This window comes from Poecilia formosa, unplaced genomic scaffold, assembly GCF_000485575.1.
Source record: "Poecilia formosa unplaced genomic scaffold, Poecilia_formosa-5.1.2 Scaffold97, whole genome shotgun sequence".
In the NCBI taxonomy this organism is placed as follows: Eukaryota; Metazoa; Chordata; class Actinopteri; order Cyprinodontiformes; family Poeciliidae; genus Poecilia; species Poecilia formosa.
The window spans coordinates 81,176-96,263 of NW_006800036.1; the positions used below are offsets into that span (position 1 = coordinate 81,176).

The window sequence follows — 15,088 nt, forward strand, 5'->3', positions numbered from 1 at the left end:
TTCAGCTCCCGTTCTGGTGCTCTTCTTTAGGGAGACAAACATCAACCTGAACTTCTAAATGTGGCTGCAGAATTAATGTCTCTGGGTTGCAGAATCCAAAAGACGTTTGTCAATTTAAATCATGTCAGGAACAGAATCTCCTTTTTAAAGAGGATATTTTGTACCTTTTTAGACCAAAACACCAAACCTGAGACACAGTCATTTATTTTTTTTTTCTTCAGATATTTTTACTAACTTTTTCCTTTAAGCTCTTTTATCATACTTTGTCTCTCTCCTCTTGGTGTGATGCATTAACGGATTATGCTGTTTAATGCCTCGAAACTGGAATCAACATTTTGTACAATACTTCAGAGGGTGAAAACATAAAAGTTTTGCTCTTACGCCTGGCGGTGTGCGGCACCACAGGCCTGAGCTTCCTCTCCTGCTTGATTTCTGCCAGAATCCGGTCATGAAGCGAAGGCTCCCGCGGAGGAGGAGGAGGAAGGCTGCGCTCTGAGACCTAAGCAGAAGAAAATATTTCACCACATCTGCTCATTCAAAAAAAAAAAACAACAAAAAAACCCCACTAGAAACCAAGATTTTCCACCAGACAAAGTTGTCCTATTTATACAAAAAGCAACGGTAAAGTTTTCACACCCCTAAAACTTTTCCAGATTCTCTCTTGTTACAACCACAAACCGTCTAGTTTCTAGAGCAAATATCGCAGTGCACTTGAAGTAAGACAAAACTTACTTAAAAATAAACTTCTAAAGGAATAAGAACTTTTTCCAAGTGAACAATTTCTTAAAATTGATGAAAACTTACTAGTTTCACTGGCAGATTATTTCACTTATAACAAGAAAATCTTAGAACATGTTAGACTTGAGATTGGATCAGAGGTTCGTCTATAGAAAACAGAATCTATCTGCCAAATCTTCAGCTAAGAGAGTAAAAAGCAACAAACTTCAGCTGTAGATTTGTAAATAGGAAGAGACATGTCCGCAAAAGACCTGCAACTTCAAGCAGCAGCTTCTTCTAAGTACAGATTGCAAAACATTTTTGAAGAGTTAAAGTTTTTTGTTTTTTTTATCTGCATCATTTACTTTCAGCTCTACTTTGTGTTTACGAAACAAAACCCCAATAAAATACGTAGACGTTTGTTGTAATAGGTTGTAATTGATCCTGCAAATGGATCCACTTACAGGTTTAAGAGGAGGTCTGGATCTGATGAAGTCCAGGATCAGCTCATGGGCGCTTCTCTTCACTCTGGTAGGAATATCACCGTCCACCTTTACAAGGCAGGAAACACAACGTCAACTTAGGGAACGCTAAAAACAACAACAGCAACAAAAAAATCATACAGTCACCCACTATTACATCACAACAACATCTAATTGCAACAAAAAAATGTTATGTTGAAGCTTCAATAATTGACTTTTAGGCCTCTGACAGCTTTAAAGACACCAGGCTCTTTAAAGCACACATGAGCAGCATTAGCTGTGATTTGTAGCTTCACACAACGCGACTCTGTGTTGATGTACAAACACCATAAAACAGTAACAGCTGAACACCGCTTTCAGCATTGAAGCAATTATATATATATAAAAATAAAAAAAACCCTCCAATGCGGCCAGAACAACAGAAGGCGGGAGGGTTTCATTAATATTTGTGTCGCTGAGCTGAATAATGCATCTGGCCGTGGGGAAGGCCTCCAGGCTAACTCCACCACACCATCACCGTTTGCTCTCTGGGTCTGAGTTCAGCGTCTTCCTGCCTCACCTGAAGCTCTGCCAGCTGGTGATGAAAACATCTCCCAGCAATTGTCATTAAAATTTTTATTTTATTTATTTTTTTCTTTTGTGGATAACATTGTTGGGGATGATTTGAAGCCCAAATCAGCTAACTGCGCTAAGTTAGCTGCTGTAAAACTGTGTAAGCTGAAGGTTGATCTAGGTGTTCAGTATCTATAGCAAACAAACTGAACTCAACATGTCTAAGTTGATGAACTCCGGCTGTTTTTAGCCTGTTTGTATCAGTTTTAGTTGCTACAAGGCTAGAAAGTTGGATCTTTGATTTTTGTTTTACCGTTAATTTCTGTCCTCTGTGCTTCTTGGATTGAATTTTTATGCGAGATTTCTAACAATTATCTCCTCTTAGCTGATGTTTTAGCTTCTGTACTGATATCACATTGTGGACTTCATGGGAATCTCCGCTAAAGACGCCGAAGAGCCGCACTAAAGCTGAATGAGGCCCTAATCGGAATGAATTCCAGTTCACATGTTTTATAATATCCAAGCAATAAATTATAGATAATTGAATTTGTTTTTTTTGTCGTTGATGCTTTATTCTTTCTTTTCCATTTCTTTTCTTTTGCTTTTGTCTTTTTTTCTTTTCTCTCTTTTGTTAGACTAGATTCTTTGCTCTTCTTTTTTCCTTTTCACTCTCATCCTGCCCTGGTTTGATCTGGCAGACATGTCTGGTGTGCAGCGCATGAAGAAGATTAGGTAAAAAGTCAGAGGTAAGAGAAAAGCTCAGTTTCAGAGAGCTGCAGAAAACATATATATATGCCACGTAGTAGGCTGAAGTGTATTCCAGGAAAAGGTTTTCGTGTCCTCACAACATGAGGTGTTTACTAAACACTTCCGAGGCTTCCTCTGGGACTGATGCTTCTGTTGGATGAGGCTAAGATTGAGCGTTTTTATAACAAACACTTCTGGTGAACCTTCTTCACATTTCCAATTTAGAAGTTACATTCGTTATTTAGCTTTTAGACATGAACCAAAAGCTAAAATGTCTCTTTATTTTGCATCTTTATTCCCCCAGCAGCTCTTCTGTTGTTCCAGTAAAAAGTTTGAACTCTTCCCCCTCGATCGCAGCGCTAGCTGAAGCCGTCGACTCTCACCATGACTTTGCGAAGCTGGAACTTGCGAGCTCGGATGTCCTGCATCAGCATCTCGAAGGGCGTCAGGCTGAACTCGGTGGGCAGCGGGTTGAACGGCTGCTCCTGGACCTTCTTCAGCTTCACCCCCTGCCTCAGCTCCTTCATCAGCTGCACCCACAGACGAGCCTGGTGGTGTGGGAAACAACAGAAACGCATCTGGTTCTGTCAGCGTGACGGCTCCGCCCGCACCCGCTCAGACACACAGCGCTGCCGTTGTCCTTTCTGTGAACTCTGTCGCCTCGTCTTACCCAGTCTCTGTGCTTCAGCGCGTCCAGCTCGGCCGTGGATTGGTCCTCCAGAGCTTCTTTGGAGGAAATCTTCTTCAGCATCTGAGCGGCACAAAACAAATGTCAAACATTTATACCGCTCGTGTTTCTGGATCCCTTCTAGAAATCACTTAAAAGCGATTCAGAGTTGGTGGAAAGACTCGAAAAGTGCTGTTCAGAGGTCCAGTCTGGCTGAGCCTGAGATTCTTTGCAACAGCGAATGAGTAAAGATTTTTGTCTGTGGATTTTTGCAAAGCCGGTAGAGACGAACACAAAAGGTGCTTCTATCACTTGAGATCCTGTGAAAGGTAATTTAAAGTTAGTGGCTGCACAACAGCACAATGGGGAAAAGTTCACAGGGAATGAATATCTTTGCAAGACACTGCAGGTCTTATCACCTTCACCTATCAGTGATTCAAGGCTGGTCGCACACATCCTGCTACAATTACAATTATGTTACAGTTACAGCTATGAACAGCTTAACTAAAATTCACATTTCCTATGATTAAAAGAAATACATTTCAAGCTGTTAGCACATTTAAACCTTATGTTTTATTTTCAGAAAATGCCTATAAACTCATATGCATAAACTTGGTATTTAACCTCATGAGCTTATAGAAATGTACTTATTGTTTTACCATCTACACAAAAATAACTCGCTGAAGCTAGACTAAGTTGATGGTTTTGGGCTTTGTTTTGGATTTCCATCCACTGGATGACCGTGCTTACAGGTTTAAATCACAGTAGGAACTCAGACAGTTAATGTCATGTTGACGTTCTGGAAGAAACTCTACATTAGAAATGTATTTTCTTCACTTGATTTGTGTTTAAAGCATTCATCAATCGAGTCTTATGGTGACATACTCATGACTTTGGCTACAAATATTATAAAAAGTCATGCAGGATCATTTATTCACAAACATCATGTTTTACAAAAACTAATCATTGATACAATGTGATAAAGCCACTTATTTTCGTCATGTTGTATTCAGAGTTTCTAATTATTCTTGTCCCTAAACGTGTAAAGTTTTATCTTCTCGTCTGATTTGGCCCTTGCTCAGGAAACAACCTTTCTGACACGACGGCACCGTGACGTACCTCCTTCGCGTCTCTGATCTTGACGAGGAAGGTCTGCAGCTCCAGCGTCTCCACAAACAGAGCGCGGCAGACGGCCTGGTAGTGCTCCGGGGCCAGACTCGGGTTGGCCAGACGGGACGCACAGAGCACCACGACCTGACGGAACGAACACACCGGCCTGATCGCTCCCTCCTCCTCCTCTTCCTCCTCCTCCTCCTCTTCTTCCTGTCCGCTGTACCCCTCATCGGTAGCTCCGCTGCCAGCGGAGGGGACGCCCTCGCCGCCCTGATCCCCGCCCGCCATTCGCTCGATGAGGCGCTCCAGCTGCGGGCTGAGCTCCCGCTCCTCGTTGTCGTCCAGCCCCCAGTCCAGAGCTCGGTAAATGGCCACACCGAGGGACTGAACCAGCTGCAGGCACCAAGGAAAGCACAAAGAATAAAAGTTGTTTTTTTTAAACTATATGATGTTAACAGTAAGACATTTCTAAAATACAGTGTTGAGAATAAATGGGTACACCCCGACAGACTTGTCAGAAAACCTTTAGCTTCCTGTCAGAGTCAACATTCACTATTTGATACTATTCTCCAAAATATTCCCACAGATGTGGGCCGTTAATTTCAAACATGATCTTTTCATTTTGCGCATGCAAAAAAGTTACAAGCGTGATTACGCCAATGAGTACTCCACTGCGTTCAGAAATGAAAAGAATAATGACAAGCCCAACAACAACCACTTTGGTCATTGGTTTCCTTAAATGTCAGAAATGTTCATTTGTAAAATATGTTTTCTTTTTACTTTTGTCATTTTAACACATTGAAACAAACAAAACTCTTTTTTTTTTTTACATTATTACTCAGATTTATTACTCTCCTAACATTTACTTTCTTTAAACCATTACTTTAAAGTTAGTATTTAAGTTTTTTTTTAAATAAGTAACAAAATGTTTCCAGCATTGTGTTGTATAATAGTGTTAGAAATGTTATTTTTCAGTAAATTACTAACCAATAAAAGTCAAGTTGAGGTGTTATTTTGTGTAAAGTCTTGTATCGCAAGCTAGCTATTTAGCATATCATGAAAAAAAGACTTTAAAAGTTGCTTTGTGCTTTTTACCTGTCGCTCTGCGATTGGTGGAAGAGGAGCGCCTTCATTGTCATCTGGAAAAAAACAAAAACATGAAAACCAGTCAAAGCATCGCTGAGAATCAAAAGATTTCTATGATCATCAATATTGAAAGACAAAAATGCTTCAACACAGGAGAGCACATTTTCAGCATTTCCAATTTTATTGCAGTATCATTGCTGAAAAGTACAATAACAGTATTCATTAAGACTAATCCTTATTTTCAGGACATTTTTCCGTCTCCACTTTTCTCTATGGACGTTTAATGGAAACTATTTAAAGAGTTAAATATGTTATGGATACATATAACATGAATGTATGACACTTGATGCTTACATTCTACCAATCATTGCATGATGATGAATGCAATTCAATATACTGTACTTGAAAAATATTACATTACGTCTGCAGCATCTTTATGGAACTATATGAATGGAATTACGTACATAAACTTTTCAATGACATATATAATGTATTGAGATGAGTCTGTATAAATGAGTGGTAATTGGTAGCCGGAGAGCAGCTTATTTAATATCCAACTTCATAAATGGCTCAGTGATGAAGCTGTAAAGAACGGCAGAAAGGCTGGCTGCAGCGTCCTACAACAGGAAGAAACTAGACTACAAGAAATCACAGAAAGAGAATGACCTACGAAACGACAGAATACTAAATGAAGCTCCTTAGAATCATGACAAACAGCAGACAATGAGTAGATTACAGAAAATAACTTTAAATTATCGGCTGTCAAAGCAAGACAAAACATCCACAAGGTGAGTAAGAAGTGGTGCATGATGAGCACAGCTTTTTGAATTAGCAAAAGCTAATCATCGTTATCTGTGCATGGATGAGTAAAAAGGAACCAAGCAGGAGGAAGACGGATGGAAATGACGAGAACCAGACGGAATAATAACAGAGGAGGAGACGACAGAGGAGAATTAGCAACAATGGCCAGGTGTGAATTGTAGACAGCAGGTTACAATGCGCGCAGCACAGAGCAGACTATGCAGGCTTTCAGAGTTAAACACGAACCAAAACAAATACATCCTGAAGCTAAGACGGGAGATTAAAGAACTGAAATAAAACCAGAAAAGCTCAACAGACCATCACATCTATTCAGAAACACTGCAGAAAACACATCACACCAAAAACAATTACATTCTGGACACACCAGGACGATAACTTTGGATAAAAATACCCCCATCTGACGTTATCAGGGTATTATTTTGCCCTGACGACCTGACCAAGTTGTACCCTGCCAATGACAGCTGAAAATAGAAACAAAACTATCAAGACAAAATCCAGAAGAAATGTCCACTAAGTTGAGTGAATGTTTCTCTTGAGCTGACACTAGCAGTCTAACTAGTCAGGCTGTCTGCACATGTAGCTAGTCTGCTGACTCCTGCCACACAGACATGTTTTTAACCTGCTGTCGTTTTAAAACAGCAGTAAGTAACGCAAAACAAGCGACATTGTTGTACCGTACTCCAATGTTTTCCTATTCGTGTTCACAACCGCAAATATTTCCAAACATGATTTTGAAAGGCGTGTAAGCGTGGAAAGCCATTTTGGACATTAATCAAACGTTAATCAAACAATGTCAAAGCCGCATGTGTACAAAATGAAAAAAAATAAATAAAAAAAAAATAAAAAAAACCGTATTTAAGAACTTGAGATGAACATCATAACTCTGTTTTTTGTGGGCTAATGTTGCATTTGAAGTTAAGTTCAGGTTCAGATTTGGTACTTTTAGCAAAATATCTTTATGCCACAATCTCAAATAACTTTAAAGCTCCTGTTGCTGGAACTGTGGTTCTTTGACTCCATTTAGCTCATCTGAACTGGAGTTTTTGACCGCAGACGGGTTAGCTTGGTGTACCCGTGTCAAAGAGTCAAGCAAGCCTTTCCTCTTGGCTCAGATGTCAGTAGCAACACCCGAGGAGGCCTGAAACTCTTTATCAGCAACTCAGCGGACAAACGGGAGACTGGACGAACACAAATATAGATCAGGGAGAAAAGATGCGAGGCTATTCATCAGGAAACCTAAAACATATTGTACAAAACGGGAAACTGAAGGCAGCAACTACACAGTGTTTATTATCAAAGATGTCTGAGTAATAAACTCTAAAATATTAGAACTGTTCTACATTCCTGTGTTTTATGCTTAACCAGATTCATTATCATTTCATTGGAAATGGAAATAGAAAGTTTAACTTGTTTTTCCCGGATAATTCTGAGTTAAAAGATAAAACCACATTTCTAAGACTTCAGCAACTTTGGGCTGCAGGTTATTTAAAGATGACACATTGTTAGTAAAGGTGTCTGCACCACTGACAGTCGGACTCTCGGGGCGGTGAATCGGGTTTTTGCCCTCTAGGTCTGCTTGTGCTGCAGGAAGCAGTTGGCATCTTTTGCTGTCTACAACAAAGCGCTGGCAGAAGGGCGTGAGTGAGCGCATCGACCAGCAGAGCCTCGGCCCGTTTCCTGTGCGAAAAGAGACGCTGCTTCCATCAGCAACAAAAGGAGAGTCCATTACAAAGCCCTCCACTCAGGAAGGAGACGACAACATGAAGCCCTGTAAAACCTGTCGGGCAGGTCCGCAATAATGCAGGGCCCGGGTCACAGAGTGAAACCGATGATACCTTCCCACAGCTACGGCCCGGTGAACACAAAAGAGGGAAAGAATCTGCAGTGAAAATCCCACAGCAGCCCTGCAGCTCAGCTCCTGGGAAAAACACACAGCAAGCCATGCGCTCTGGAAAACAGGAGGCGGCTGCGAATGGACCGGTTATCTTCTTTGAGCTGAGCCACTCCTTACAGCACCTTGCAAAAGTATTCCCACCCCTTAGACTTTCCTTTTTCCTCAGTACGTTTCAGCCATAAACATCAAGATGGCTTATTGGGATTTTAAGTGACAGGCCGACACAAAGCAGCGGGCGATTCTGAGTGGGTGCAAAAGGACAAATAAAATTCTGAAAGGTGCGGCATGCATTTGTATTCTAACACGGTGATTTAATAGTTTTTACAAACTTTTTCTGACACTAAGACAAATGAGAGTTTTTTTGGTGTTGAACTTGAAAATAGATCAAACTCAGATTAAGCAGAGAGGAAGAGTGAACAAGTTTCATGTCTTTGAACAGATTTCTTAATCGGTTTTATAGGTCATGGACTTTGACTGGACCAACCTAACACATAAATATACTTTCGTCTAATTAAGGGGTGCACTGACATGCAAATTTATCAGAAATGTTAAAATTTTGTTAACCGAGAGCCTCCAGGACACCTACAGCTCTGCCCTCAAAAATGCAAATAAATTATGCACAACGCAATAGCCCAGCGATGCCTTATCCAGCCAGAGCTAACGATAGTCAGAGCTAACCTGGATCAGGTTTTAGAGAAGGTTTAAAGGAGCAGTAACCTATTTTTGGGGAGTGTTTATTATCTAATGCAGGTTTTCCAAACATAATACTTTAAGTGAAACTCATGGGTCCAAATAACCTGAGGGATTTTAATACTGATGGATTTCCGTGGATATAAACAAAACTCAAGTATTTGAAAATGATTCAGATTCCAGACTGCAGGCAAGTCCAATCAAACAACAGAAGATCTGGCTGCATGCTCCACTCCTCCTGGGTTTATGGTGTGTTTCAGTGGTTGAACTGCAGCAATGCACGCCTGGGTAAGTGATGGAAACATTTGAATTTTTTGGAAAGATGACATTTCATGCACCACGGCTGTTATAAACAAACCATATATCAATTTGTACCCAACAATTACACGATTAAAAGAAATTTGAGTGAGCCGACATCAAGCCTGGTCCTGGTCCTTGGCGCAACACACCCGTGGTGAGACATTGGACAGAACGCCTCAATCGAATGCCTAAAATCCTACAGCTCAGCCAGCTCTGCGGAGGAAGCTCATTTCACCTCTTTGCATCCGAGATCTCGTTCTTTCAATCATGATCCGTATCTCAAACTCAGACTCCCATCCCATCTCATCATTAGTGTCATTCTGTTGTGGAAAGTCAAAGCAGATATGGAACATAAAAACAGAGCCACTGCCCAAACGAGTCCTTCTTACTACATTTATATTCGCTCATTTCTGCATGGCTTTTAGCCCGTGGGATTCAAAGTCACTGTGGAGGAAATAAACACCCACAAGCTGTAGACCCCCGCGCCTGGCTCAAACAGAGGAGACAGATTTTTTTATCACAGAGAATAACAACCTTATACATAAAGACAGACGGCCTGTGTCATCTACGCGGAGCATGTTTCTGCCAACCAAAACGTAAACATATCGTCGGGTTCCCGACTTCTCCGGTAGACACGACGATAAGTCCTGCTGGACCTGGCAGAACTCCTTGCCGTCAGTCACACGCAGTTTACTCCGGCTAATGACGGAACGCTTTCATCCTCAGAAGCCCGACACCTCTCCGTTTCCTTCGTTAAGACGCAGTAACTCAAAAGCTCCCCCAGTGTGGACTTTGCCTCCTGTTGCCATGGAAATAAGGAAGGAGAAATGTGACGGAAGAAAAAGCAAACCGGGTTCAGAGGAACAGGCTTGATAATGAGTGATCAGAGGAGGCAAACAGTACAGAAGAAATAGGAAAGTGTGAAAGCAGCCGTTACATGAGCTGGAGCCACGGCCATAAATCCACCAAATCTAAAAAAAGAGATTCAGATGTCAGCGCAGGAAAAAGCTGCTGGGTGTTACCTGTGATGATTGTGATGTTTTCTGATCTTTAAGACACTTGCTGCTCAGTTTTTTGTTTTTTGTTTTTTTAAAAGCCAAATGTAAATAAACCCAATACTTGACATTGTAAAGTATTCATTCTCCTTTAACTTTCCCCATAGTATCCTTTAATAACCACAAACTGGCGTATTTCACTGGTATTTTGGAGCATTTTCATACTTAGACACCGTTTTTGCCAGACAGCTCAAGTTCAGTCAAGAATGCTTTTACACTTTTCAACATATTTCTCATTTTCTGATATTTGAACCTGCAGCATCTAACCGATCTATAGATGCTGGAAGTTCTGCAAAGAAAAAAAACTGTATCCTATGTGAGCTCTCGTCTCTTCTGGGCAGATTTTATGAGGTAAAACAAAACTGAGATCATGTAAAACTTTACAAGGCTTTTATCATAGAACTATCACTGTCAGTGTACGACTATACTCATAAAATGACTTCATCAGCCTTTATCTATACACCTATGCACCTAAAAGCAACAGTCACGCCTAATATGTGCAGTTTAAAAGGCGTGACTGTTTCATTTTGGACTTTTTACCTCGTTGTCAAACCTTTTTCTCAAGAAATGCAAAGACTAAAATGAGATAATCAGTAAATCCGTACTGATTTGCATTCAGTTTCCTAACTGAATGCAAACTATCACAGTCAACAATGAGCTGCTTTGGTTTCTTGGTGGATAAGGTCTGTGGTGCAAATGGCTTTTACCTGGCAGGAGCCATTTTTATATGTGGACCTTGACTTCCTGAGGACCTTCTGTGTAAGAGAATCAAGACGAATCTCAATCTCTGGAGTTTATATAAGAGCTCCAATGACTCAGAGCAAAGATTAGAGCTATTTAAAGTCCAGTTATTCCACAACCTCTGCTTAGAGTTTTCAGATTAGATTACAGCTCAGAGGAAGCTGAAAGAGGATTGTTCAAGTTAAACAGATGAGAAAATAAAACCTCACTGCTGCCAGAGGTTGAGTCCAAATTCATACAGTGAGGGTGTTGTGATTGAGTAGGCATATTTACATTCTTTAATACGGTCTGGGTTTGAAATGACAACAGGATTTCCAGATTCTTCTAAACAGGGATCAGTGGATCCTGTGACCACAAAGTCTTCAGCCAGACTTGCTACAAAGACTAAAAGACTCAAAAACATCTTCCTCCTTGAATAAGCACTTTTGAACAAAAATATTTGTCTGAAATTAGACCATAGCTCAAGACACTGTTCACGGTATAATCATTATAGGAAGTTCAGGAAGTCCTTTTAAGAAAACCTGCTGAAGCATAGATCAATGTGCTCCAACTTTGTTTTGGTTGTTGGTGCGTCATACTGCATTTACTGTTCAAATAAAAGGCAACCAGGTTGGTACCACAGTTTGAGAACCTTGGGATTAAATAATCTTAAAACACTTTCAAATTTGAACACACGTATAGGAGAAGTTCTGGTACTTTGGAGAACTGGAGCGCAAAACTTCATTTGAATCCATCTAAAGTCTGCAGCAATGAATTTAACACCACATTTATTATTTCAGACATATCTGCTATAGCCCATGAAATCTTTACAAGCTGCCACTAGACTACACTCCCCCATATTGTTATTTTTCCACCAAAACTGCAGAGACGGATCTCTGGCGCCGAGCTCCAGATGGCAGGTGGCTGATGAGCGCTCCTATGCAGCTGCGTCGTAACAATTCAGCCTTTTTATGGGCCCGTTGCGGCACCGCGGCTCATGTTACGACGGCTGCTTGGGCTCAGATTTGTGCTCCATCTGATGGGGGGAGAGTCAGAGCCACAGCTGATGTCAGCAGCGTCTGAAAAACTGCACACCGGCTCTCGTGTTTACCATCAAATCCGGCATCAAATCCGAGGAGGCTGGCGATGCCGGAGGAAACAGCAGAGAAGGAGGAGAGGCCCACCGTCCCCGATGATGTGAGGATTATTTCATGTTTTCGTGCTTATGAGCACACAAGAGGACAGGAGAAATGTGATAACAGGAAAGTGGGAACGTTTTACTTGAAGATATCCATCACAGATTAACACATTAGTTAAAAACTCTATGAACAGCTACAGTCTGGATCCAGGGTGTTTTCCCTCTGTAGAGTCATAGCAGTGATAGATTGGCATGGAAACCACAACCACAAGCACGGTGACCGTCTGTTCATTTTTAGAAACTCAACTTTATATCTTATTGTTTTTTGGGGGTTTTTTTTTACTAACATACACTGAAATTAAAAACAGAATGGAGCTCCAACTTAAAAAAAAATGTGTTAATTGGTCACAAGTAATTGAATAAAGTTTGTCAGACTTACTTTATTTCATTTACAACCTAATAAACTTAACTTCATATGATTATTTGTGACTAGCACAGTATATTTAAGTTGGATCACCTGTTCTCTTTTCTCAGTGTACGCAGAAAGCAGATTAACTTGGCTGAAGGTCATAATATTACCACAGAAAACCAATAAAGGTTTTTGTGAACCAGCGCATATGTCTGAAGGCATGTAAAGAAGTAATCCAAATAAAAAACCCAACACTGACGCCACCGATGCGTTCACTGGCGTCAGAAAAACCAGGACACTTCTCCTTCCCCCAGAGGGATCTCTGAGGAGAATCTACTCATCGTTAGTCAGGAAGTTTCAATGTCTTTTTAACGCATCTACAAGTTTACAAGTGTTCGCTCTACCAGGCAAACAATACCCCTGTAACTGCTTGTGCAATGATTGCACATAAAAGTTAAAATGCCTCTTTTCATTATTGGCGCCACATTAACAGCTTGATTAGATGCAGTGAAAGACTTTTTGTTCTAAACCATTATAGTTCTGGCTGCATGCTTAGAGCCATTTTCCTGCTGGAGAGTGAACATCACTTTCAGCAAACTTTAAAATCGGCTAATCTTCTGACTGTCCTGGGAACGGATCTCTGGTGCTTCTGCTTCTGCTCTCTCTTTGCCCGACAGATACGTTTTGAGACGTTCAAATGGGCTCTAAAGTTCTCCACAACTTTACTTTTAGGTTTGTTCACTAAGGTTTTCCAACAAACTCTGCAATCCATATGCCATTAAATTAATAAACACTAGTGGAATCAATCAGTTGGCTTCTTCTTGAGTACAGCTGGTTAAGATAGATTTTATTTTCAAAGAATCAGAGTAAGTGGGGGGCAAATACAAAGTTTACCTTGTAAAAAAATAATAATAAATATTTCTCTCTCCACTTCACGCAGATGCTGATGGAGTTTGTGGAAGAAGAAAAAAATCAAGGTGTATGCATCTCTCTGTAGAGCACTGTAGCTCCTTAAAACGTGGATTTAAGTCTTCCACAGATGGTTAAATATGCACACATAGTTTGGCCTCCAGTTGTCTCCATGCAGACTCTGGAGCAGATCTCCTACACCGCAGTGAGGACATAAATACTTCACATCCGGGAAGATATTATGTCGGTGCAAGCTCAATTCAAACGGGAATTTCGGAAAACTAGGAGACTGCGCTAAAACCTTGTTTGCTTCGATCCACATTTGCTCGTCTCTAAAAACGGTCCTTAAATGAAAGGAAGCTCGGGTAAAGCTTTACTCTTTGAATAATTAATCATTTACCGGCACACAGTCATCCCTGTTGGCAGTGGATGTGAGATTATTCTAAATATGCATTGCACGAGTAAATTTCACTTTGTTTTAAAAGAATTTGAAATACTAAAGCACAAGATAAGGCGGAAATGTGAATTCTAGCTGGGAAGGGAATTGTTCCTCTGTGCCAAACTTCCCTGGAAAACCACTTAATTTAAGAAAGAGCTGCTTTTTTCCCCACAATGTCCAAAGTAAAAACCATTATTTAAGGTTTCTAATGAGAGATTTAATATTACTATTAAATTCCGCAACATTATTGTAATTCTTACAACCCGTAGTTTATTAGTACACTTTGCAGACTTCAGTACTCAAACTGTTTTCAAACTAATAAGCGGATGATTTTTTTTTTTTTTTTGCCGAATATTAAAAAGGATATTTAGGTGTTGGGAGTTTAATTATAACCTACATTTTAAAAACTATTAGACCTGGTTTAATGATGGTTTCCCGCGTTTGTTTTGATTCAGGATGTAAGTTTGGGGGGGATAGGAACAGTTGGGGTTCGGTCCTACCGTCGGGTTGCGGCTCCTCCTTTAAAGACACGGTTCCGTCCCGGTGCAGGAGGATAGAGGACGGGTCCTTTACCCGACCGGGTCTCCCGGACGGCGGGCGGGGCACCCTGAGCCCGCTGCAGCACTGGTAGCACACCGCCCATGCCTGCTCCTCGTTGATGGGCTGCTCGTAGGACTTCAGCACCTCCTCCAAAGACAGCTCCCGGGGCTCGGCCAGGTCCCGCACCTCCGCGCGGTCCGTGGGGGCGGTTACACGGGGATCCCCGTCCTCTGCGCTTCGGTTGGTGGATCTGGCCATGACTGCGATGCCGCGGAGCCCATGCTTCACTTCGTGAGCAGCGGGGACATTGACGCCGAGCGCTGCTTGGCCCGGTCTCCTGCGTACCGCTTGATGTGTCGTCTACTACCGCAGCTGCACCGCGTTATCTCCTGTGCTGTCAAGGCAACGAGTGGACACAACTACATCCGGTTTGGCGCCTTACAAAAATAAAAGCATTTTTAAATTGCAAAATAAAATCGGTGACTAAACTGGAATAAATTTCTTTATTTAAAGAAAAAGTTACAACTTTTAAGCCAGTACTTAAGGTCTTTTCCTCAGTGGCATTTTCTAATGTATGTTTTGTGGACATACACGTATATTCAGAGCCTGCAGGTTCTACAGACAGCACAGGAAAACTGTCATTGCAGATCTCCTTGAGGAAACCATCAATACCATGAAACATGGTGATGGCGCCATCATGCTGTGGGGATACTCTTATTCAACAGGACCAGTGGAGCTAGTCAGAGCTGAAGGGAAGATGGGTGGAGTTAAATGCAACAGTTTAGCATTCATTGTTGTCACTAATGAG

General features: G+C 41.2%; 1 protein-coding gene across 2 annotated transcripts in view; it reads right to left on the reverse strand.

Annotated features, from left to right (window-relative positions):
• The window catches only part of LOC103142426 (protein spire homolog 2-like), a 42,484-nt gene extending 27,790 nt beyond the window's left edge, over positions 1-14,694 (reverse strand). Inside the window, exons 1-7 of one of the 2 annotated variants that reach the window (XM_007558480.2) lie at positions 14,241-14,693; positions 5,374-5,417; positions 4,285-4,671; positions 3,169-3,249; positions 2,882-3,046; positions 1,182-1,268; positions 382-499 (exon numbers count right to left, since the gene is read on the reverse strand). In XM_007558480.2, coding sequence (XP_007558542.1) covers positions 382-499; positions 1,182-1,268; positions 2,882-3,046; positions 3,169-3,249; positions 4,285-4,671; positions 5,374-5,417; positions 14,241-14,538 — 1,180 coding nt within the window. In that variant the 5' untranslated portion in view covers positions 14,539-14,693. Of the gene's footprint in view, positions 1-381; positions 500-1,181; positions 1,269-2,881; positions 3,047-3,168; positions 3,250-4,284; positions 4,672-5,373; positions 5,418-14,240 lie in introns of both variants that reach the window. The other variant, XM_016674581.1, reaches the window with a different exon arrangement.
• Between the last annotated feature and the right edge of the window lie 394 nt (positions 14,695-15,088).